This window comes from Terrapene carolina, unplaced genomic scaffold (assembly GCF_002925995.2).
Source record: "Terrapene carolina triunguis isolate 2854851 unplaced genomic scaffold, T_m_triunguis-2.0 Scaffold714, whole genome shotgun sequence".
Classification (NCBI taxonomy): Eukaryota; Metazoa; Chordata; order Testudines; family Emydidae; genus Terrapene; species Terrapene triunguis.
Window position 1 is genome coordinate 216,349 of NW_020665065.1, and position 21,620 is coordinate 237,968.

Consider the following 21,620-nt stretch of genomic DNA (forward strand, 5'->3'; position numbering starts at 1 on the left):
AGGTGTGGTAAGCTGAAGCCAGAGGACATGGTGTCTGAGCCTCCTGCCATTGGGCCCTTCCTCTGTGTAGACGGGCTACTCTAGGGAATTTTACAGAAAAACCACTGGGGCTGAGGCTGGTTCATCTGAAAACCCCCTGGGGAGGCCAGACTGCTGCGTGTGCCGGAGAGCCAGGAAGGCGAGCGGGACCGGAGCGCTTTGAGATCTGCGGGTGGACAGCGGAGGGGCGCAGACGGGCCCCACCAGACCCGGGAGAGCGCGGCCCCGCGCGTGGGCGGGGTGCGACCCCGGCCTCGCGCTCAGGGGCCCGTGGGGGTTTCCCGCGAGCGAGCCGCCCCCGCCGGCCGGTGACTCAGCGCGCCGGGGGCGGTCAGACAAGGGCCGCTCCGAGCCCGGCGCAGGCAGAGTCCGTGAGGCGCTCGGCCGGGAAGCAGGCGCGGCAGTTTCGCAGGTAAGGCCGTGGCCGTGGCGCGGAGGGCGGCTGGCTCCGTCCGGGCTCTGCCGGCGGTTCGCCGAGGGCCGGGCCGGGCCGGGGTGCGGCCTGGCTCAGGCCGGTGTGTTGCCTTTCAGACGCAGGGAGACGCGCCGCGCCGCCCCGGAGCAGCCTCTCGCCTAGAGCCCATGGGACGCGGCCACTCGCCGCTCGTGACGGCGGCGCTGCTGCTGCTGAGCCTGGCTCCGGCCGCCCTGACGCCCGCGCTCCCCGCGCGCTGCCCGCCCGGTAAGTGCCCTGGGGCCGGGGCGGGACCGCGCGGGCCGGGGCCGGGGAGGGGCCGCGCGGGCCGGGGCCGGGAGCAGCGCGGGGGGCGCCCCGTTGGTCAGCGCTGGAGCTAGCCGATCTCTCTGGCTCCTTCGCAGGCAAGTTCCTCAGCTGCGCGGACTGTGGGACGAGCCCAGAGGACGTTTGTCTCGCCTGCCCCAGGGGCACGTTCTCCGCCACGGCCAGTGCCCAGGAGACGTGCACCAGATGCCGCAGGTGTGAAGGTAAGTGCTGCCCTGTCTACAGCTCCGGCTGCCTGAATGACTGCCCAGACGCGGGCACACCTGGGTATGGAAATTGTATGGCGGGCCATGAATGCTCACGAAATTGGGGGTGTGGGCTCTGGGGTGGGGCCAGAAATGAGGCGTTCGGGGTGCGGGAGGGGGCTCTGGGCTGGGGCAGGAGGGGGGTGAGGGGTTTGGGGCATAGAAGGGTGCTCTGGGCTGGGACTGAGGGGTTCAGAGGGCGAGAGGGGGATCAGGGATGGAGCAGGGGCACAGGGAAGGTGAGGGCTCCAGGTTGGGGTGCAGGCTCTGGGGTGGGGCTGGGGCTGATGGGTTTTGGGTGCAGGAGGGTGTTCTGGGCTGGGACTGAGGGGTTCGGCGGGTGGGAGGGGGATCAGGGCTGGGGCAGGAGGGTGGTTCAGGAGGTGCAGGCTCCGGAAGGCGCTTACAGGGCAATCCCTAGCTATTCTGGGGTCCTACACAGCCCCCCCCAGGGGTATGGGGGAACTACCCCCCAGCACTCACTGGCAACACGGCTGGGGCCAGGTCCCTGAACTTCCCCCGGTGGTGAGTGCAAGCCCTGTCCTGCTGCAGTCTTAAGGGGCGGGGCAGGGGTGGAGCAGGGTAGGGGCTTTGGGGAAGGGGTGGAGTGGGGGCTGGACTGGGGCGGAGTAGGAGTGGGAAGAGGCGGGGCAGGGGCTGGAGCAGTATGCAGCTGTGCAGGGCACCAGGAAATTTGGTGCCCCAAGTTTCCTGGTGCCCTATGCAGCTGCATACTTTGCATATGGGTAAGGTGGGCCCTGGGCGCTCACCTCAAGCGGCTCCCAGAAGCAGCGGCATGTTCCCCCTCCGCTTCTTACACAGAGGTGTGGCCAAGAGGCTTTGCTGCATGCTGCCCCATCCGGAGGCGCTGCCCCTGCAACTCCCATTGGCCGTAGTTCCCGGCCAATGAGAGCTGCGGGGCGGTGCTTGGGGCAGGGGCAGCGTGTGGAGTAGAGCCCCCTGGCTGCCCCTACGTGTAGGAGCCGGGGAGGGAGGGGGACATGTTGCTGCTTCCAGGAGCCATGTGGAGCAGCCCCTGACCCTGCTCTCCCGCAGCCATGTGGAGCAGCCCCTGACCCTGCTCTCCCGCTGGAGCGGGGCAAGCCCCAGACCCTGCTCCCCAGCAGGAGCTCGAGGGCCGGATTAAAATGGCTGGCGGGCCGGATGCGACCCATAGGCCGTAGTTTGCCCATCCCTGATCCAGTAGGGGTGTGAGCATAGCAGGGTGTAGTGTACACAGACATTGAGCTGTAAATGGAATTGTTCAGCTTTGGAAGCTAAGGTAAGCGCACTGTTGGTACATGATTAATAATCTCTAGATCCATGGGCCTTTTAAACAGCATATCTCTGTATGCTGTGTCTCTTTCCCGCCTCCCCCCCCCATGCAAAGTTTCGCTTGGAAATAAAATTGTGCAAAGGTAGATATGTTAATATACCCCAGCTCCTGTTTTGTGTGTGAGTCAGAAGTGCATGGCTGTATTTTTGTGACTCTATTAAGTATGTAAGCAAAAATTTGGTCCCTAGCTGTCATAAGGGCTTTTGTAATAAGGCCCTCAGCTGGCCTCAGTTTGGATACCCTTGTATTACCAAAAAGGAAAAAAAGTTCATTTTTTAAAAAAAAATTAATTGCCAAAGTGAAAATCAGTTTGGTGCATCCATTGCACTTTTCTGGCCTGCACTCTCAGCTTGAATCCTCTGAAGAAAATCAGGCAGGAGGTCCCTCTACTCATCACAGCCCTGTTATGATGTTTTACTAGGATGAGCTCATTTCTGTCCCAGATTCTTTGAGGAATGAGTGCCAATATGGGATATCTGTTTTTGCTCTACAGGAAAATTCAAATATAAAAGGGAGTGTTCTCCAACAATGGATGCAGAATGTGCATGTAAGGATGGGCATCGCTGTATTGGAAAAGACTGTTCTAAATGTGTAGAAAACTGTGGAGTAGGTCAGGAACCTCTTGAAGAAGGTAAGGCTGCTTTTGTCTCGTTACTCTCTGTAAAACTCTTAGGTGCCAATAACAGTAGAAAAGTCCAAGTGACTGTTTGCAGAATTGGGGCCTTATTGTAGTACTTGCTGGTTCATTAGCTCAATAAAATTCCATTAACAGAGGTAGGGCCCTACCAAATTCACAGTCCAAGTTGGTCAATTTCATGGTCATAGGATTTTAAAAATCATAAATTTCATAATTTCAGCTATTTAAACTTGAAATTTCAGGGTGTTTTAACTGTAGGGGTCCTGACCGAAAATGGAGTTGTGGTGGTGGTGGGTCGCAAGTTTATTGTAGGTGGGGGGTGGGGTTTGGTACTGCTACCCTTACTCATGTGCTGCTGCTGGAGAGCTGCGGCTGCTGGCCGTGAGCTTAGCGCTGAAGGCACAGCTGCCGCCAACATCAGTGCAGAAGTAAGTATGGCATGGTATGGCATTGCCACCCTTACTTCTGCACTGCTGCTGGCAGGTGCGCTGCCTTCAGAGCTGGGCGCCGGCCAACAGCTGCTGCTCTCCAGCTGCCCAGCTCTGAAAGCAGCACAGAAGTGAAGGTGGCAATACCACAACTCCCCTGCAACTCCCTTTTCGGTTAGGATCCCCAGTTTGAGAAAGGCTGGTCTCCCCTGTGAAATCTGTATAGTGTATAGGGTAAAAGTACACAAAAGACCAGATTTCACGGTGGGAGACCAGATTTCATGGTCCATGACACATTTTTCATGGCTGTGAATTTGGTAGGGCCCTAAACATAGGCCTTGTTCCTTTGGGATACGAGTGACAAAGAAAAGTTACCTGCAGAACTCCGGAATAACAAGAACAGAGACATTCTGGCCTTGGGGCACAGTTCATAGGAGGACAGTTGACTCTTCAGTATCTGGAAATACATTAACAGAATTAGTCCTGTCAGCTCAAGTTCAGGGGCCTCAAGCAACTTGTTTACAATGAAAGCCACTTATTAAAATATTCACTTAGTTAATGTAAGACCTTTACTGATCCTTACATTTTTGTTTATACAAGCCACTGATGATGAACATTGATATATAAATGCTAAATTATTTTTGCTCAGCTGTACAGTAATGTCTCTTGCACCATTTTAAACTTCAATTTATATAAATGGTAAAACTCTTTGTATTTTTCAAAGCTTGCCAGACTTGTCCCAGTGGGACATTTAACAATCAGACCAATGGTCCCTGCAGACAATGGACAAAGTAAGTACTTTTTTAAAAAACAAGTGATATAGCTTTTTGGGTCTGGGTTTAATTCATTTTCATACAACTTTTTTTTTTTTTTTTTAAACATATTTAAGATGCCTTCCAGATAAGGTCCTGGTGAATGGGACTAATAGGAGTGATGTGGTTTGCGGACAAGCTTCAGAAACTATGACTCCATCCACCATTTCCATCGTAGTCCCTATCCATGTACAAGGTGAGTTATTGCCTAATAATTCCTCGCTAGAGTGAAATAGTTACAGCTTGCCTTGGAATTAAATAAACTAAGGCTCTCATGCTTATAACTGAACTTAAGGGTCCTTTTATTTGTCTCCAGTCTCACAGATTGGTGCAGCAGCAGCAACTCTGAGCAGTAAAAGCAAAAAGAAAAGTAGCTCTTGTTGTTTAGGGACAAATAATCCAGCTGCTTCCATTGCAGGGGAACTTTGCTCTGCAATCATTTTTAAGGAATGTTTTTGCTTCTTAGGGAAGGATCTTCAGGTGGTCACCGTCGGGATCGCTGTTACTGTGGCCGTGGTGGTATGCATAATGTTTCTGCTGCCTTTGTATGTGTGCTTCAGCATCTGCGACAAAAAGAAACTACCTGCTATGTTCAAGAAAAGTAAGACATGCTACCTACAAACTTCCTTTTCCTAGTGGTGGGCAAGCAGGCAAGAATCCAGGTTTCAGAGTTTCCTTAAAAGCTAGCAGCATAGTTGAACTTAAAAATGTGTTCTTTGAAAGTCTGTCACTATACTGTGAAAAGAAAATCAGGTTTTAGATTATTATTATTTAAAAAAAAAAAAAAATCGGGCTATTGGGAGGAAATTGGCTTTAGAAATGTTACAAAGGAGGTCTCCCGTGGCCCTTTGGAATTTGGTAGTGACTGAAGCTGAGTGAGTAATTTATTTTTTGGGAGTCAGCCAGCAAATTAAAAATCAGAAAAAAAAATTGGTTCCATTCAGAAAATGTTCAGACTTTGTATGCAAATTGGAAGAGTCAATTTTGGATCATCTGTTTCATTTCAGTCAGAAAAAGTGTGTGTGTCCATCCATGTCTGTCCCCTTTTAACCTTTATCCCAGTGATTTAGTGCACTTGCCTGGAATGGAGGAGAACCACATTTGAATCCAAACTGTGGAGCAGGGACTCAGACTCACATCTCCTCCCTCCCAAATGAGCATCTGAAGCACCAGGCTATAGGCTATTCTGTGTGGGTTGCTCTCAGTCTCTCCTGTTGAAGTTGTTCCATTTCCGTATTAAATACTTAAATATTAATTGGGCCAAAGAGAGAGTGCAAATGACTTTATAGCCTGGTGATTAAGGCACTCACTTGGGAGGTAGGCTATGAAAACTTGAATCTTCTCTCCGCATGATTCAAAGTGGTCTGTCAAGTGCCCTAACCACTGGGCAAAAGATTAGGAGGACGACATACAGAGACACATGGGTTTCTGAAGCTGGCGCTGAAAAAGTTTTTCCCAGCCAAAACTAATTGGGTCAAATTCGTGAATAGTTGCAGGTTCATCGAAACAGCATTTCTTTGGAAACTAAACTATTTGGCCAAAAAACGTGACCCAGCTCTAGAAGTGACACAATTTTGTAAAGATACAATATTTGACAGGTTCCTACCTGCCTAAGACCGACAACAAATGAAACCTCAGGAAGCTCCTAGGAAATGACACTCTTAGGTGTACCGGTGAGACATCACCTGCACAATGGTAGAGAAACCTCCTATCTTCCTCAGTATCTCTGCTTCTGTATGGGGAAGGACATGTTCGCTTAGACAGGCATGAGCTAAGAACACAGTATGTTACATTCCACTTCAATCTGGGTTTTTAACTCCCAACAGAATGCCAGTCACAACATGTTAAGACTACTGCCTCCATGGGTTTAATTAGTATCTCATGGTTCTATGTATATATGCATCTTGGAGATATTCTGGAGTGTGTCTTGGCTAATCTTTTAATGTGTCTCTCAAGTGACATGAAAGGAAGAAAAGGGAAGGAAACCCATCCTTTTCTCCACACCCTTTCCTGTGGCGCTTCCTGCAGCCGGAACTCCCTCCTTGACTTGGTCTGGCAAGCTTCAGCCCTCCCCTTCATGTCCTTCCTGAAAATGAATTTCCTCCAAAAAGCCTATAAACCTACCTGCAGAGAGAGGCGTTAACATGTTAGCTGAAAACCCAAAACATTACATTTAAACAAATTGAAGGGTGACACTCTCCTGCCTCCTCTTGATTCCACAATCTCCCTGTTTTCTGCTCTCTATTCCTTTTATATTTTTTGTCCATTCAAATTGTAAGGTCTTTAGAGTGCAGAACCTGTGTACACTATGTTGGCACTAAACTGTGTGTGTGTGTGTGTGTGTGTGTGTTCACACACACACAGTTTAGTGCCATCAGCTGAAAATAAAATCGGATATTTCAATCATGAGATGTTCATGGGATGGGTAAGAAAAGTAGAAGTAAGCATGTACATGTTCTGTTGTAGTCAAACAGCAGTTGACTGTGTGTGTATATATTTGTGTATATAACTTGCCAGCAAGTTAAAGAACTATGGGCTGGATGAATGGACTATAAGGTGGATAGAAAGCTGGCTAGATTGTCGGGCTCAACGGGTAGTGATCAATGGCTCCATGTCTAGTTGGCAGCTGGTATCAAGCAGAGTGCCCCAAGGGTCGGTCCTGCGGTCGGTTTTGTTCAATAACTTCATTAATGATCTGGAGGATGGCGTGGACTGCACTCTCAGCAAGTTTGCAGATGACACTAAACTGGGAGGAGTGGTAGATATGCTGGAGGGTAGGGATAGGATTCAGAGGGACCTAGAGAAATTAGAGGATTGGGCCAAAAGAAACCTGATGAGGTTCAACAAGGACAAGTGCAGAGTCCTGCACTTAGGATGGAAGAATCCCATGCACTGCTACAGACTAGGGACCGAGTGGCTAGGCAGCAGTTCTGCAGAAAAGGACCTAGGGGTTATAGTAGACGAGAAGCTGGATATGAGTCGACAGTGTGCTCTTGTTGCCAAAAAGGCTAATGGCATTTTGGGCTGTGTAAGTAGAGGCATTGCCAGCAGATCGAGGGACGTGATCATTCCCCTCTATTTGACATTGCTGAGGCCTCATCTGGAGTACTGTGTCCAGTTTTGGGCCCTACACTACAAGAAGGATGTGGAAAAATTGGAAAGAGTCCAGCGGAGGGCAACAAAAATGATTAGGGGGCTGGAACACATGACTTATGAGGAGAGGCTGAGGGAACTGGGATTGTTTAGTCTGCAGAAGGGGAGACTGAGGGGGGATTTGATAGCTGCTTTCAACTACCTGAAAGGGGGTTCCAAAGAGGATGGATGTAGACTGTTCTCAGTGGTAGCAGATGACAGAACACGGAGTAATGGTCTCAAGTTTCAGTGGGGGAGGTTTAGGTTGGATATTAGGAAAAACTTTTTCACTAGGAGGGTGGTGAAGCACTGGAATGGGTTACCTAGGGAGGTGGTCAGGCTTGACAAAGCCCTGGCTGGGATGATTTAGATGGGAATTGGTCCTGCTTTGAGCAGGGGTTTGGACTAGATGACGACCTGAGGTCCCGTCCAACCCTGATATTCTATGATTCTAAATCTCCGCTGGTTATTTCCATTAGTAGAAATTTCATTAAAGAAACTGGTTTATGAGCAGGGCTTTGGAGCTGTGCTCCAGCTCCGCTCCAGCTCCAGGCAAAAACCTGCAGCTCTGCTGTTCCGGAGCTGCTCCAGCTCCAGCTCCGGGCTCCGCTCCAAAGCCCTGTTTACGAGTAAAATCAACCTTGCAACTGATATGTGGATTTATTCTAATCCATATATGAAACCTATTTGGTGCCAATAGTGGTATTTCAATCTTTAGGGGAAAGCAATATTGTTCTCTGAAGTCTGGAGAGTCCATGCTGCCAGCTCTCCTCACCTCAATGAGAGCCTCCTCTGCGTTGGGGAAAGCAAAGCACAATAGACTAACTTACCAGGAAATATCTTTGGAGAAAAAGGCAATTTCAGGTCAAATAACTGAACAATTCTGAAGAACTTCCTAACACCATGCAGTCATTGCTGAGGGAAAATGATATATGAGTGATAAAAAATGCAATTCAAGTTAATCATCTCTTTCTGTTTAGTGAATGTAACACCTGAGCAATCGACTCAAGAGGAGGATGCCTGCAGCTGCCGCTTTCCAGAGGAAGAACAAGGAGACTGTGATGACTGTAGCAAATCCAAACTATTCAGGGATTCCTTGGTGCATTAGAAACTGGACTTTCTAAGGAAGCCAATTGTGGTTTCCTTTCCTTTGAGAGCACAGGACAGGAGCCTGGTTACATAATTGGGGAGGGGGGGGAGTAGATGCAGGTTAAGTGAATTTTAAAACTTATGGACTGAACAATGCAGTCGGTGGTGGATGAAGCAGGTCTTTCTCAGTACATCACTGTCCTACAGACAGAAGAGTTGGTCCTTTATTTAAAAACAAAAACCTCTTTAAAAATTAACCCTTGCCAACATCTCAAATTCTAACGAAACTCTCAGGGCAGTATCTTTAAAATGAAAGCAAACTTGCTAACTTTTTTTCATATGCTGGGACTAATATTTCTAATATATTATGATTTGCCCTAGAGACTAAAAAGCATCAATAAGACAGGAACCACAAGCCAGACTGGTCTTCTGTTACCTCTAGTAGGAGATGCCTATGCTATAGCTTACTTATTTCAAGTTTGGGAGTGAGAATAATGTTCCTGAAGACTAAACACTGACTACAGCTAGGTACAGTACAGGCAGCCAGCATACAAGCTTCCACCCCTTTGCTCTTTTCATGTCTGGAACTATAGCCCCTCCTAATTCGTGCTCAGCTATCACACTAATGGGTGTGGTATAAAATCCTAGACCGATACTATTTCAACTCCCAGAATGAACTTTCCTATTCCAGTTTAGTTAGAAGTTAAAAGGAATATGGTAAGTCAGGGTTGTCAAATGCCTCAGAACACCTTTTCGGTGCTTTCCAAATAGCTGTTGCATTGATTGGCTTTGTAGTTGGAGTGGCAACACCGGGGCCACCCCAAGTACCGCCCCTGCAACTCCCATTGGCCAATGGGAGCTGCAGAGGCGGCACCTGTCTGTGTAGAAGCTGGAGGGGGGACATGCTGCTGCTTCTGGAAGCTGCTTGAGGTAAGCACCACCTGGAGTCTGTACCCCCGCCCCAGCCCCTCCTGCCCTCTGAACCCCTTGGTCCAAGCCTGGAGCACCCTCCTGCACCCCAAACTCTCATCCCCAGACCCACCCCAGAGCCCTCCTCCCTCCCCTCCCCCAATCCCCTCCCCCAGCCCAGAGCCCCTTCCCACACACTGAACTCCTCATTGCTGGACCCACCACAGACCCTGCACCCCCAGCCAGAGCCCTCATCCCCTCCCGCACCCCAACCCCAATTTCGTGAGCATTCATGGCCCGCCATACAATTTCCATATCCAGACACGGCCCTTGGGCCAAAAAATTTGCCCACCCCTCGGATACACTGTGACAAGTTAATTTGATCTAAGACCATGTAATTAGTGCAACTGGACTGTATCATCCTTTTGATCTTAAAATATTACCCTCTGATTTTTGGATATGTTAAATACGGTACATACATTGCAGGTACAGTACATGTAAAATATAACTTACTATGTTGCTAATTTCATAGGTAGAACTATGAGGTTAGAAATACACTTTCTGACATGAAAATATCTGCCTTGATCGGTCACTATTGCTTTTAATTTGAATAAGAATGGGAATGTGTATGTTTGAGTCGTGGCATTGGCAGTGATAGTTGTACCCTTTTACAGCACTATAAATGTATATTATATTTTATCATTAAGTGTTATTCAAAAATATAATGAAAGTCAACATGTCATGTAAAGAGTGGTTTTGGTGGGTGTGTTTTTTAAACTAGGCAAGGTACATTCCTTCTAGCAGATGAATGAGAGCCCAGTCACTCTCTCCATGCAACATAAGCCTTATGTAGCAGTAATTTTTTACCAAACTCATGCTTGCTGGTTTTGATTAAATTTGTATATAATTGATTACAAAGCAAAATGTAAGAAAAGAAGAGTGGGGAACTGTAGCCCTGCCTGTAAAGTTACATATTTACATTTATTTAAATAAGATTTAAAAAAAAAAATAAAGTAAAACTTTTCCTACATTTTTTTCTCCTCTCAATTAATGTGTTTTCAAACAGGAGAATGAGTGACCCTTACATAAAGTAATATTTGCAAGTTTTAAGATGTAATGATCAAGGAGGGTGGTCGGTTTTTTCACTATTTATAAATGAACATTTGGTTCTTGTAAGAAGTTCAGAATGTCACAGATTACCCTGTGATCAGTTTCTAATCTAGAACCTCAGCAGTGGTATTTTCCCTGAAAACACTTGCAGCAGTTGGAGTTTCACTCTCAGACGGAATCTGCATATCTTCAGGAACTTGAAATTCTTATTCCCTTTTCCTTTCCTTCCCTGCACACACACTACAGTACTTTTTCCAATCTGTTTGATGGATTGATTTTTGGAGACAAGGTGGGTGGGGTAATATCTTTTATTGGACCAACTTCTGTTGGTGAGAGAGAATCTTTTGGGCTCACAGAGCTCATTTCCACGTATGATTGATTTGGCATTAATGACATTTACTTCTCACACCTAATTTGTGTCCTGTATGTTATGCTGAGCATTTAAGCTCCATATAAAATTCCATTGAACTGAAATATAAAGTCCTTGGGGCACATCCTCAGCTAGTAAATTGACTGAACAGGGCTATGACAGTTTAGGGGGCAGATTCAAGTAGAAAGTATTTCTAGGAATAAACATTCATAGAAATTACTTATGCTTACTTTATGTGACATAAGTATTCTTCCAGTAAATTTAAAGGCTAGTATGTGGGGCATTTAGTCAGTCAATTCTGGTGCTATGGAAAAGAATGAAAGCCAGAGCCAATAAAAGAAACAAGTGGCCAAGGAGTTCAGCTGTGAGCCTCTTCGGGCTAACTTCCATTTAAAAAACTGCTATTTTATTTAACTTGGAATATGAAGGGCATAATGCATACATCTACAAGTAAGTTTATAAAAAGAGCTTGAAATACACACTGAAATTAACACATGGTACAAATGCAAAGGAAGGTTCAGAACACTACCAGGGCATTTCCTACAAGGGACACAGTTCTTATTTGCCAACAGAACTGCTGAACAGCAGCCTGTGCTACTGCCTTTTATGGAAGGTGCAAGGAGCAGAAAATGAACACACATGAAAGTGTAAAACTAAAAACATTAGCACCAATTTTAAATAATGTGCTTTGCACTTCAATATGCTCCATGTCAAAAACAACTCTATAGGAAATAAGGTAATCTCAAGTGAATAATGTCTGTAGCAAATCTATTTAACATATCTCAAAACTTTTACAGTATTTGAATTATCAATAGTGATCTGTGAAGTGTCTTTATAAAATATTAAAGTCTTAGCCATGGCCTCATGTACTTCCTAGAACATATTCCAGTAGTACCTGCCTTTACTACGTTCACACTGAATGGCCTGTTCCCACTCTAGATCCCAGATAAGCACATGTTCTTGATGATAAATGGGGGTTGTTCAAAAGCACCATTATTTCACACGTAAACAGTAGACACAGCTGAAAAGCTCCTTTCCCTTGGAGCATGTCAGAAAAGTGTCTGCTGCAGTTTGCAGTATCACATGCAGTCTCCTCAACTTACATCACAGTCTTCAAGAGAAATGTTAAGCTATTGTTCTTTTCAAGTTTAGTTTCTTCAATACTTTCTGGAAAATATTTTCGAGCCATTATTTTCTCCTCTTCTGAAAAAAATGAGATAAGTTTGTCCAAGCAGTTTGAGGAAAATATAATGAGCAATTAGTTCATCCATGTCTAGTCTCACTGCAGCTGTGCTGAAGTCTTAATTCTAACAAAATGAAATAAGGAATTCAGATCTAATCCCATCGGCAGGTAAACAAGTAATATACTGTACAGTTGAATTTCAACTGCAATAGTAGCATCACGGTTTGACTCAATAATTCATGATGGCACATCTAATTGTTTGAAACAATTTGCTCCCTAAAGCTCCTGGAAAAATGTGGCACGCAGACTTTTGGGTTCATCCCTGATTGTATTAACAACAACATGACAAATTACTTCTCTCAGAGTTAAACTTTCATTTAAAACTGAATTTTCATATACAGCAACTATGTCGATAGACTGTCCATTCATTAACACCGAGGAATAGCAACCTCACTGTGCATCCACCTGAGTTCAGTAAAAGGCGCCATCAAAGTAATAAAACCTTGAACAGGGAAGGAATTGCATTATGTAGCTCTAGCCATTGGTAATTAAGCCAGAAAGAAGGAGTCATCATTCAACTCACAGTTATGGCGAAGAAACATATTTTGTTGTTGCTAGAAGAAGTAGGCTGTAGGTGAAGGCTCTAGGATTCACTGCTGCTTACAGCCTTCCTTCTTGTCCCTGGATTTTTGGCATCCTAGCTTTTTAGGCTGACGTTTAGTCGGTGAATAAAGGCAGGTCCGATGGTGGTATCCATATAATCAAAGAGGCCATCAACTGGGACAGTGTGTGACTGGGCAGCTGCACAAAGAAGGAATCGAATGAATAACTCCAGCTGTAGTAGAAATGGCAGGAGGACTAAGCTGAGTCACTAGGTGTCAGGGGTTACAGGTGTAAATTCCTCATTTAAAAAGTGTTATTGGAAAGAATGGGAGAGATTCCAAGACCAGAAGGCGACCACTATGATCATCTAGTCTGAGCTCCTGTGCAACACAGAACTAACCCCAAATCATTTCTACAGCATATCTTTTAGAAAAACATCCAATCTTGGTTTAAAAATTGCCAGTGAGGGAGTATCCACCATGACCCTTCATAAATTGTTCCAATGGTTAATTATGCTGTTAAAATTTATACTTTATTTTTCGATCTGAATTTTTTCTAGCTTCAACTTCTATTGGCACATGTCGTAATACCTTTCTCTGGTAGACCGAAAAGCCCATTATTAAATATTTGTTCCCCTTGTAGGAACCTATAAATTGTAATTAAGTCACACCTTAACCTTCTCTTTGTTAAGCTAAATAGAATTGAGCTCTTTGCGTCTATCGCTATAAGGCATGTTTTCTAACCCTTGAAATCATTCTTGTGGCTCTTCTCTGATCCCTCTCCAAATTTATCAACATCCTTCTTGAATTAACGACACCAGAACTGAATCTAGTATTCCTGCAGTGATCACACTAGGGCCCAATACTGAGGTAAAATAACCTCTCAACGCCTACTCAAGAGTCCCCTGTTTACACATCTCAGGATTGCATTAGCTCTTTTGGCCACAGCATTGAATTCATTTTCAGCTGATTATCCACCACAGCCCACACATCATTTTCAGAGTCACTGCTTCCCAGGGTAGAGTCCTCCCCGTTCTGTAAGTATGGCCTACATTCTTTATTCCTAAATATACACATTTACCTTTAATCATATTAAAACAGATATTGTTTGCTTGCACAGTTTACCAAGTCACCTATCCTCTTTATCACTCCTCCTATTTTTGTCAAGTCATTGTTTACAGGCAGAGTTCCTGTTACCCCATATATAATTTCTTCAAATTTGCCAAATGTACATTAGCAATTCAGTGCTGATGAGGAACTCTATCATAAGAGACCTGTGAGCATGGACTTTGTACATAAGTGGACCTACCACAAACTATGGCACTTGTGGGATATTGGGACATTAGATTAATGAGGGCTCAGATTTCACTTTATACAGGTAATAGAAAAAAATTGAAAATATCAGAGAGAGACTCCAACACCACAGCTGCATGGACTGGAATGTGAGAGGACAGATGGTTTTATTAAGCATTAGCTTATGGAGCGAAGCATAGCTAGGTATTATTACCTTGGGAGCAGAATGCAAACACTTCAGCAGGTGGTTCTTTTTTGACTTAAAAGTTGGGTCCAGATCTTCAACAGTATTTCGAGGAAACTATTGCCTGTGGAAACGTTGAATGTTACAGCAGATTTACATACTTTTGCCTTTTTATTTGCATCTTTAGGATTTCATATTTGTAAGTTTTCTTCTTCAAATGTCTGAAGACAGTTTCTGAGCTTACATGTTTACAGAACTAAGACAGCTAGTCATTTCTTATCTGGGCAACCTTGATCTGAAACTTGTACTGTTCCATTTCAGTCCTCTCTTACAGCAAGAGTAACTCTTACTCCCACCTCATACCTCCTAGAACATCATTCAGGGGTATCTTATTACCATGCCCTATGTATGTCCCTATTAGTGCATTCAGGTTGTTTTGTGGTGGGTTATAATATAGATTAATTTGTTTAAGGTAAACTTTGCTGATTCAGAATTCAGAAGCGTCTCCTGAAATTGGAATGCAGGTATATCAAGATTTGGATTTGTCCCCTAACAACATTCAGATGGAGTTTACAAGAACACATTTCAGCTTCAACTTTAAGTATTGGACACATTGTAGCATGTATTTCTTGTTCTTTTATCTACGTTGAGTGACTGATATATCAACATTTTACATTAGCTTAAATAGGGAAAGTACTAGGAAAATCGTTGAATATCTTGGATCTTTATTTCCTCAAACTGCCCTTTGAACTGTTATGAACCTGAGATCCCATTACATGAAAAGAGACCACGGTAGAGAGAGAGCATTTAACTAGCTGGAAAATAACTTCTGCACAAGGCTCTAAAACTTTACTCCCTCACAAGTATACAAGGCCCTAAAATAGTCCAGAATATATACATATAAGAGATTACTAGTCTGCATAAAGACACCTACTTTGTTCTGTCTATGCTGCCTCCTTGTGTTGGGAAGTCTGACCTTTCCAGGGTCTGACCTCTGACTGGGGATCCAGGTACCTCAGCATCTAGCCATATCTCTTTATATTAAGACCATAACAAGAGTTTATGCTGACTTGATCCAGAAGACAGAAGACAGACAGGCAGCTCTGTGGTGTACACTGACCAAGGAGGAAGGTTATTAAGATCTATAGTGAGACCAAGCTTGAATAATTAGGAACACACCATTGTATTTGAATTGTAACCTGCCAACACTTCTAAGGTAAGCTTTTGACCCTATGTTACTTATACTGTGTTTTATAAATGTTAGCTAATTAATCGTCATGACATCCCAGTGAGAGATGGATTATTATCCCCATTTTATAGCTGGTGGAATGGATACTAAGAGGTTCAAGACTTGTCTCACACCACACAGCAAGTCAGCAGCCCATGAAACCATGCTGCCTCCCTGATGAGCCAAAGGCTGAGAGCTAGCAAATAATTTCATTTCAGCCACATTTGTTACTTCTGATGTACTGGAAAAATGTCAGTGTTACTGAGTCCCTTGGGATACCCCAAACAGCAGCACAGTACAATAAGTAGAGGCACTGGTGCAAACTGACTTTTGTGCTAATGATACTCCTTCCCTTCTGCCACACAGTTGTATGACTTGGCTTCTGTTATTCAAAAGGCAAAGTATCATAAGCACATGCTACCCCAGATCCAAAAGTGCATCATTCCCAGGAGCAAACCATGGTCAGCACTGGCATGTGGCATACGTTCTGTCTGTCCATTTTAGATCACATGGCTACCCACAGCAATGCCCGGGACAATCCCCTGGATGCTCAGGGTAGACACTCCTTGTCCTGTGCCGCATTTGGCTGTCAGCATTATAGTTTCATTTTTTATTCAGACACAAGGTGGGTGAAGTAATATCTTGTATTGGACCAACTTCATTTGTTATTTATTCATTTAAGGAAGTTGTAATTCAGTAGCTGAAATTCACGTTGTCTGATCTCATCCCAAACAAAGCAGGGAATAGGGAAAGATCCCCTACCTTTCCCAAGTAATGATACAACAAAGAACAGTTTTTCCTTACAAGGTAAATACTTCATGGGACTTTTCTTGAAATTAACCTTAATGTAATTCAGAGGAATTGCTCAACTCTAATAATGTTAGCAACTTTGCCAGAGACTAAAGGGGTCTGAAAATTCGGAGCTGGTTCTGAATTAAGGCCTCTAAGTTAATTCAAATAAATAGAGTTTACCATTATACTTTAGACAATATTTCTTTCATCCCACAGCTAATGTTAGAATTCATTTCAGCCATTGACTGCATAATGGAAATTGCTGCAGGTTGCTTTACACTGCTGCTCCCTCAATGTGGGTGTTTTGATCCTCTGGTAGGTGTCTGCCCAATAGCACTATGTGATGAAATCTTTCCTTCCGGGGGTGGTATTGCTCAGACCAGTGAGCTTGTTAGCTAACCACCACAGCTAGAGAGCAAGTGTGTGCAAGAGGCTACAAGCACACTCAGCCTTATGATCTCAGCTGCAATCACCTCTCTGTCTACTACCATGATGTCCAAATTAGACCTTTAAATGTTAGGGGTGTTAAACAGCCCTCCCTCTAACCTGAAGGTTATTAGGGTGGCATAGTTCAATGGCTGGCACCAATTTAAGGTTTTAATTTGAAACAGAATTTTTCATGAATAGGAGAATTTGAGTTATCAAAATAAATTTGTAGCCATTAACCAGGCTGAGCAATTCAACTCCTATTCTCTCCTCCAGATCCATGTAAAAAGTGTCCAGGCCTCTACTTATTGAACCAGACAATTAGATGCATGCCACAGCTCAAAGAAACACACACCATTCTTTGCTGCTTCAGTACATCTGGAGAACTTTGAACAGAGATCAGCTGCTTGGATTCCTCACTAGCCCTCAGAGAGAAAAGGGTCAGCAGTAAGCATTACCAGCTCCTCATCTGGCTGAAGTTTCTCTTAATTCCTCGTTTTTTCCTACCCCACTCTCCTGCTGGGTCCCTTCTGCCCAAGTCTTTGGTTCCATCAGCTGATGATATATTCCCATGAGCTCCTTTAGAATAGAACATCACCAATTCTTCCAGTGAATGAAGCACTGAAGCTTGACTCCACTTGGCATGGACAGCACTAGGAGATTATGTGAATTACATCTTTGTGATTACTGTGAACAGCTGTGCTGGTAATTGTGTCAACTGAGCACTGGAGCTGCAAAACCAAAACCAGGGCTTGCCAGAATATGGAGATTGCTTTGTAGGAAATGAAGGGGATTGGTTATTTTATTTTTGAACTGGTGAGGAGCAGAGAAACTTTCAAGCATTTTGCTTATTTTTAATTTATATTTTTCCTATACTAACCTCCACAGCTTGTTTTAATGCCCTGATCTGTCAGGCATCTCCTCTTCTCTGGTCAGTAAGCCCTTAGGGGAATTTTGTTTCCAGCACCTACCTTACAAAAATATTTTTGGGACAGATAGGATAGAACCCTTGTGACAGATTTCCAAGTTATTTTGTTTGCTGTAATTATAAAAGCACAGAGGAATCTATGTACTGTCTTCAGTCTCATTAGCTAGGTCTTCTTGTGACCTGGAATATTTTCTCCAAGTGGTAGATACTTAACATGTTACCTTCTTCTCCTTGCTTCTCCTTGGCTCAGATAAGTTGCTCCCCTCATCACTGTTCTCTGTCCCCAGGTTTGTCTCATGGGATCTCCACTGGGCTTTCAGTTCCTGGTTCTGCATATATCTAGCAATCTCCTGGAGTGTCATGAGACAGCATGTGAGAGAATGTTAGTTCTCACTGAGCACATAAACATGGTTTTAAAGGTTCAGAAGCATCATGGACAGAGATACAGACATGCAAACACTAAGGGATTGTCCTTAACTACTGCCTACAACAGAAAGACAGCGCTGCATCTACCACAGGTCAAGGTGCATTACACAGGATTTCACGGACAGCTATAAAACAAACAAACTTTCTGAAAATCTTCTCACCCCAACAGGAACATGACTTTTCGCATAAAGTCACCAAATTCAGGCTTTGGTGACCCAAGGTGCGAAGTGAGTTATAGGGTCAAGGACTTCTCACTGAGAAACACCCTGCCACTAGTTTGATCCCATTTAAACCAGGAGGCTGTTAGCTTGGATGTCTTGGGCAACTGTAACTACTGGTTTATCACAAGAGGAGGTCTCAGGCAGGTAGGATCCAAACCATTTAGGCCTTTTTAGATCAAAGCCAATAGCATCAAATCAGAAGTCACCTGGCAGCCAGTGCACCTTGCAGAGCTAACGTGTGATGTGCTCTTAGCAGGAAACACATTGCTTAATAAGTGGGGAGCTGATTCTTCACTAGCTGCTACTTCCAACTAGTTTAAGTGTGAAGCCCCATCCAGGCAGCATTGCACCCAACTAGCCTTGAGATGACAAGGCATAAGTAACCATGGTGAGCTCCGGATCTGAAAGGAAAGGACATAACCTGCTTCCCAAGGGCAAATAATCTTATCCACAAACATAAATTCAACTACCATCTCTATGGAGATGACTCACAGATCTACCTCTCTAGCCCAGACTTGTGTCCTTCTCTCCAAACTAAAATCGCAGCCTCTCTGACATCTCCCTGTGGATGTGTAGCCATCAACTCAAACTAAACATGCTAAAACAGAGCTCTTAATTTTCCTCCCCACTTTCTCAATCACTGTGGATAACACCACCATTCCACCAGACACTCAGGCCTGTAACCTCAGTGACATCTTTGATTCAGACCTCTCGCTAGGTCCTCACACCCAGGCTATGTGTAAATCTTGCAGATTCTTTCTGTATGATCTCTCTAAGATACAGCCTTTTCTATCCATCCACACTGCTAAAAACTCTTGTCTAGGCTTTCATCATCTTGTGTCTCAACTACTGCAACATACTTTAATCCTTTTCTCTAGCCTTGACAAATGCAGTCTTGCCCCACTGATATCCATTTGGAATATTGCTGCAATTATCATTTTCCTAGACTGTCACTTTGACCATGTCACCCCTATCTCTGCATCCCTTTACTGGCTCCCTCTTCTCTACTGCATCAAACGTAAGCTGTTTGTCTTCACTTTCAAGACCTTTCACAACCTATCCCCTTCCTAGTTATCATCTCTCAGAGTCAGTTCCTACCTCCAATTGGCCACTATCACTCACTTGTTAAAATTTTCAAACAAGTATCTTTGTTATCTCCCATACTGATTTGTACAATTGGGAGAAGCTCTTGGTAAACACCTGTAAAACTAACTCATCCAACCTTCTTCAAAATCCTCCCTTAACACTCTACTTTGTTGTGAGAGGCCTACAAAAACTTGACAATGGTTAGGCTACTGGTGTGCTGAGAACACTGCCTATCATGCTGACCAATATTGTGTCTCTGTTCCTTGTAGTCCCCAGTCAGTCTGTATCTGTCTGTCTCTTGCCTTAGATTGTAAGCTCTCTGGAGCAGGACCATCTTCTTATTCTGTGTTTGTACAGCGTATAGCACTATGGCAGGGGTGGCCAACCTGAGCCTGAGAAGGAGCCAGAATTTACCAATGTACATTGCCAAAGAGCCACAGTAATACCTCAGCAGCCCCCCCTCTGCTCCCACCCCCCCCAGCACCTCCCACCCACTGGCAGCCCCGCCAATCAGTGCCTCCCACTCTGTCCCTGCACCTCCCAATCAGCTGTTTCGTGGCGTGCAGGAGGCTCGGAGGGAGAGGAGCGAGGGCATGGCAGGCTCAGCGGAGGGGCTGGAAGGGGTGGAGTGGGGGCAGGGCCTGTGGCAGAGCCAGGGGTTGAGCAGTGAGCACCCCCCGGCACATTGGAAAGTTGGCGCCTGTAGTTCCAGCCCTGGAGTCGGTGCCTATAGAAGGAGCCACATATTAACTTCTGAAGAGCCGCATACGGCTCCGGAGCCACAGGTTGGCCACCCCTGCAGTATGGGATCCTGGTCTAGAACTAGGACTCCTAGGTTCTACAATAATACAAAGAATAGATAATAATAAGATATAAGATACTTGGCAACTGCTGCTGCCGGGACATCCAGGAACAAGTTGCATCTCAAGCCAGCACCAGATTTGGGCAACCATTACAAGATTTCACATCTTATTCAAACCCCATTTTACAGTCATAATGTGCTGTGTGTTTTCCCCTATTACTGCAGTTACCACGGGGTCTGGACGTGTGTGTGTGAACTGAGGCTTTCACTTTCCTAATCTCCTGCCTGACTCATCCAGGAAGTGACAGCATGTTACAGGGGCAACATATACGTCTTCAAGGGTTTGGTGCTTATTCGTTCTGATGCCAACAACTGGGCCATGAAGTGGCATTGGCTTTGGAAGCTAAAGAAAGCAGTGAGTTTCCCCTTTTTTGAAGTATTTTTAAGGAAGAGCCACCTCCTTCTTCCACAGTCCTGGAATTTTGCCCTGATATCCGCCACATTATACACACACACTCGGGCCAGGAAGACATTTTCTAACTGCCAAGAAAAACAAATGAGGGAAATGTGAACAGCTTACATCTAGCCTGTTACCTCATCCTGAGCCACCTGGGCTGCTCGATAGTTGTCATTGCGTTCCCGGTTCCTCCTTCCTCTCTGCAGAATAGATTAAAGTTTATTGAGAATCAACAGTAAGAGATACTAGTGGAAAGCAGGCAGCAGCAACAAGTTCTAAGGGGCAAAGACAGCAATCTATGCTATTTCTATGCAAAGTGACTTTTTTTGGTTTTATTAAAAACAAATCTTAATATTCTGAGATGCTGAAGTTATTTTAACCAGTAGCCTGTCAAGGTGGCCTGTATATGGGACTCAAGGGCATGTGAACTTTAGATAATGGAGATAGGATTGTGTGTAGTACACAGTCCCCTAGAAAAATATAATCAAATTAGAACTTCCAATTTGAGAAACACCTCTGCTGAGGTAATGTGCTCCCTTTCTGCCCAAGGTTCACCTACTGCATGAGTCTACTCCTCCTCCTGCAGTCTCCAAGCCAGTTCTTCCTCTTGTAGGAACTGCTCCTGATTCCCAAGTTCTAGTTCTGCCATCTGCCATTTCAGGGGGTTAGTGCTGCAAGGCTGCTGGGGATTCTCATCTGAACAGAACTGCAAAATCACAAGTATCAGACATGATTGAAAGAGACCTGAGGTGGGTCCATCAGAAAAGCAGAGTTGGTCAAAAAGGAAGCTATTGCTAATGGGAATCCCAAGACTTCCCAATCTCAGCATGCTGGATCAAAGAATAATCAACAATGACAAAACTGGGGAAAGGTCCCAAAGAGAAGTAACACAAGTCAACCAGCCTTAGGAAAAATTCTCCCTTCCAAAACAAACACACTATTTGGCTTTCCAAATCTAGCATCTGTTGACTCTCTCAAAAGCTTTTATAAACACAGCGAAACAGGACTGGCCCTCCATCAATCAAGAAGAGCAGAGAGAGAAGCGGTGATGATATTCTTGTTCCTTTAATTAAAGAAAAGGAAGTTTTTGACTTGATTTTCTTCCCTCAGTCTCCACTGAACTCAGTTCCTCAAGACGCTCTG

General features: G+C 44.8%; 1 protein-coding gene and 1 long non-coding RNA gene across 2 annotated transcripts; one reads left to right on the top strand and one right to left on the bottom strand.

Annotated features, from left to right (window-relative positions):
- Positions 1–176: 176 nt before the first annotated feature.
- Positions 177–9,363, top strand: TNFRSF9 (TNF receptor superfamily member 9). The gene is made up of 8 exons (XM_024207904.3): positions 177–451; positions 571–721; positions 859–984; positions 2,856–2,993; positions 4,152–4,218; positions 4,317–4,435; positions 4,706–4,840; positions 8,352–9,363. Exons 2-8 carry the CDS (start codon positions 622–624, stop codon positions 8,477–8,479), a joined length of 813 nt encoding a protein of 270 aa, XP_024063672.2. The 5' UTR covers positions 177–451; positions 571–621; the 3' UTR covers positions 8,480–9,363.
- A 1,895-nt stretch (positions 9,364–11,258) lies between these two features.
- LOC115271375 lies at positions 11,259–21,164 on the bottom strand. Its single transcript, XR_003899932.1, has 6 exons — positions 21,037–21,164; positions 20,601–20,677; positions 17,707–17,835; positions 14,142–14,235; positions 12,616–12,833; positions 11,259–12,052 (listed from the first exon to the last, which is right to left on the bottom strand). It is a non-coding gene; the product is annotated as an uncharacterized LOC115271375 (long non-coding RNA).
- Positions 21,165–21,620: the final 456 nt, after the last annotated feature.

Bases quoted from the DNA above. Each gene is read 5' to 3' on its own strand.
- TNFRSF9 (XM_024207904.3), top strand. From the start codon at position 622: ATGGGACGCGGCCACTCGCCGCTCGTGACGGCGGCGCTGCTGCTGCTG. The intron at 722-858 runs GTAAGTGCCCTG...GCTCCTTCGCAG, and splicing joins CCCCGCGCGCTGCCCGCCCG to GCAAGTTCCTCAGCTGCGCG. The intron at 2,994-4,151 runs GTAAGGCTGCTT...TATTTTTCAAAG, and splicing joins TCAGGAACCTCTTGAAGAAG to CTTGCCAGACTTGTCCCAGT.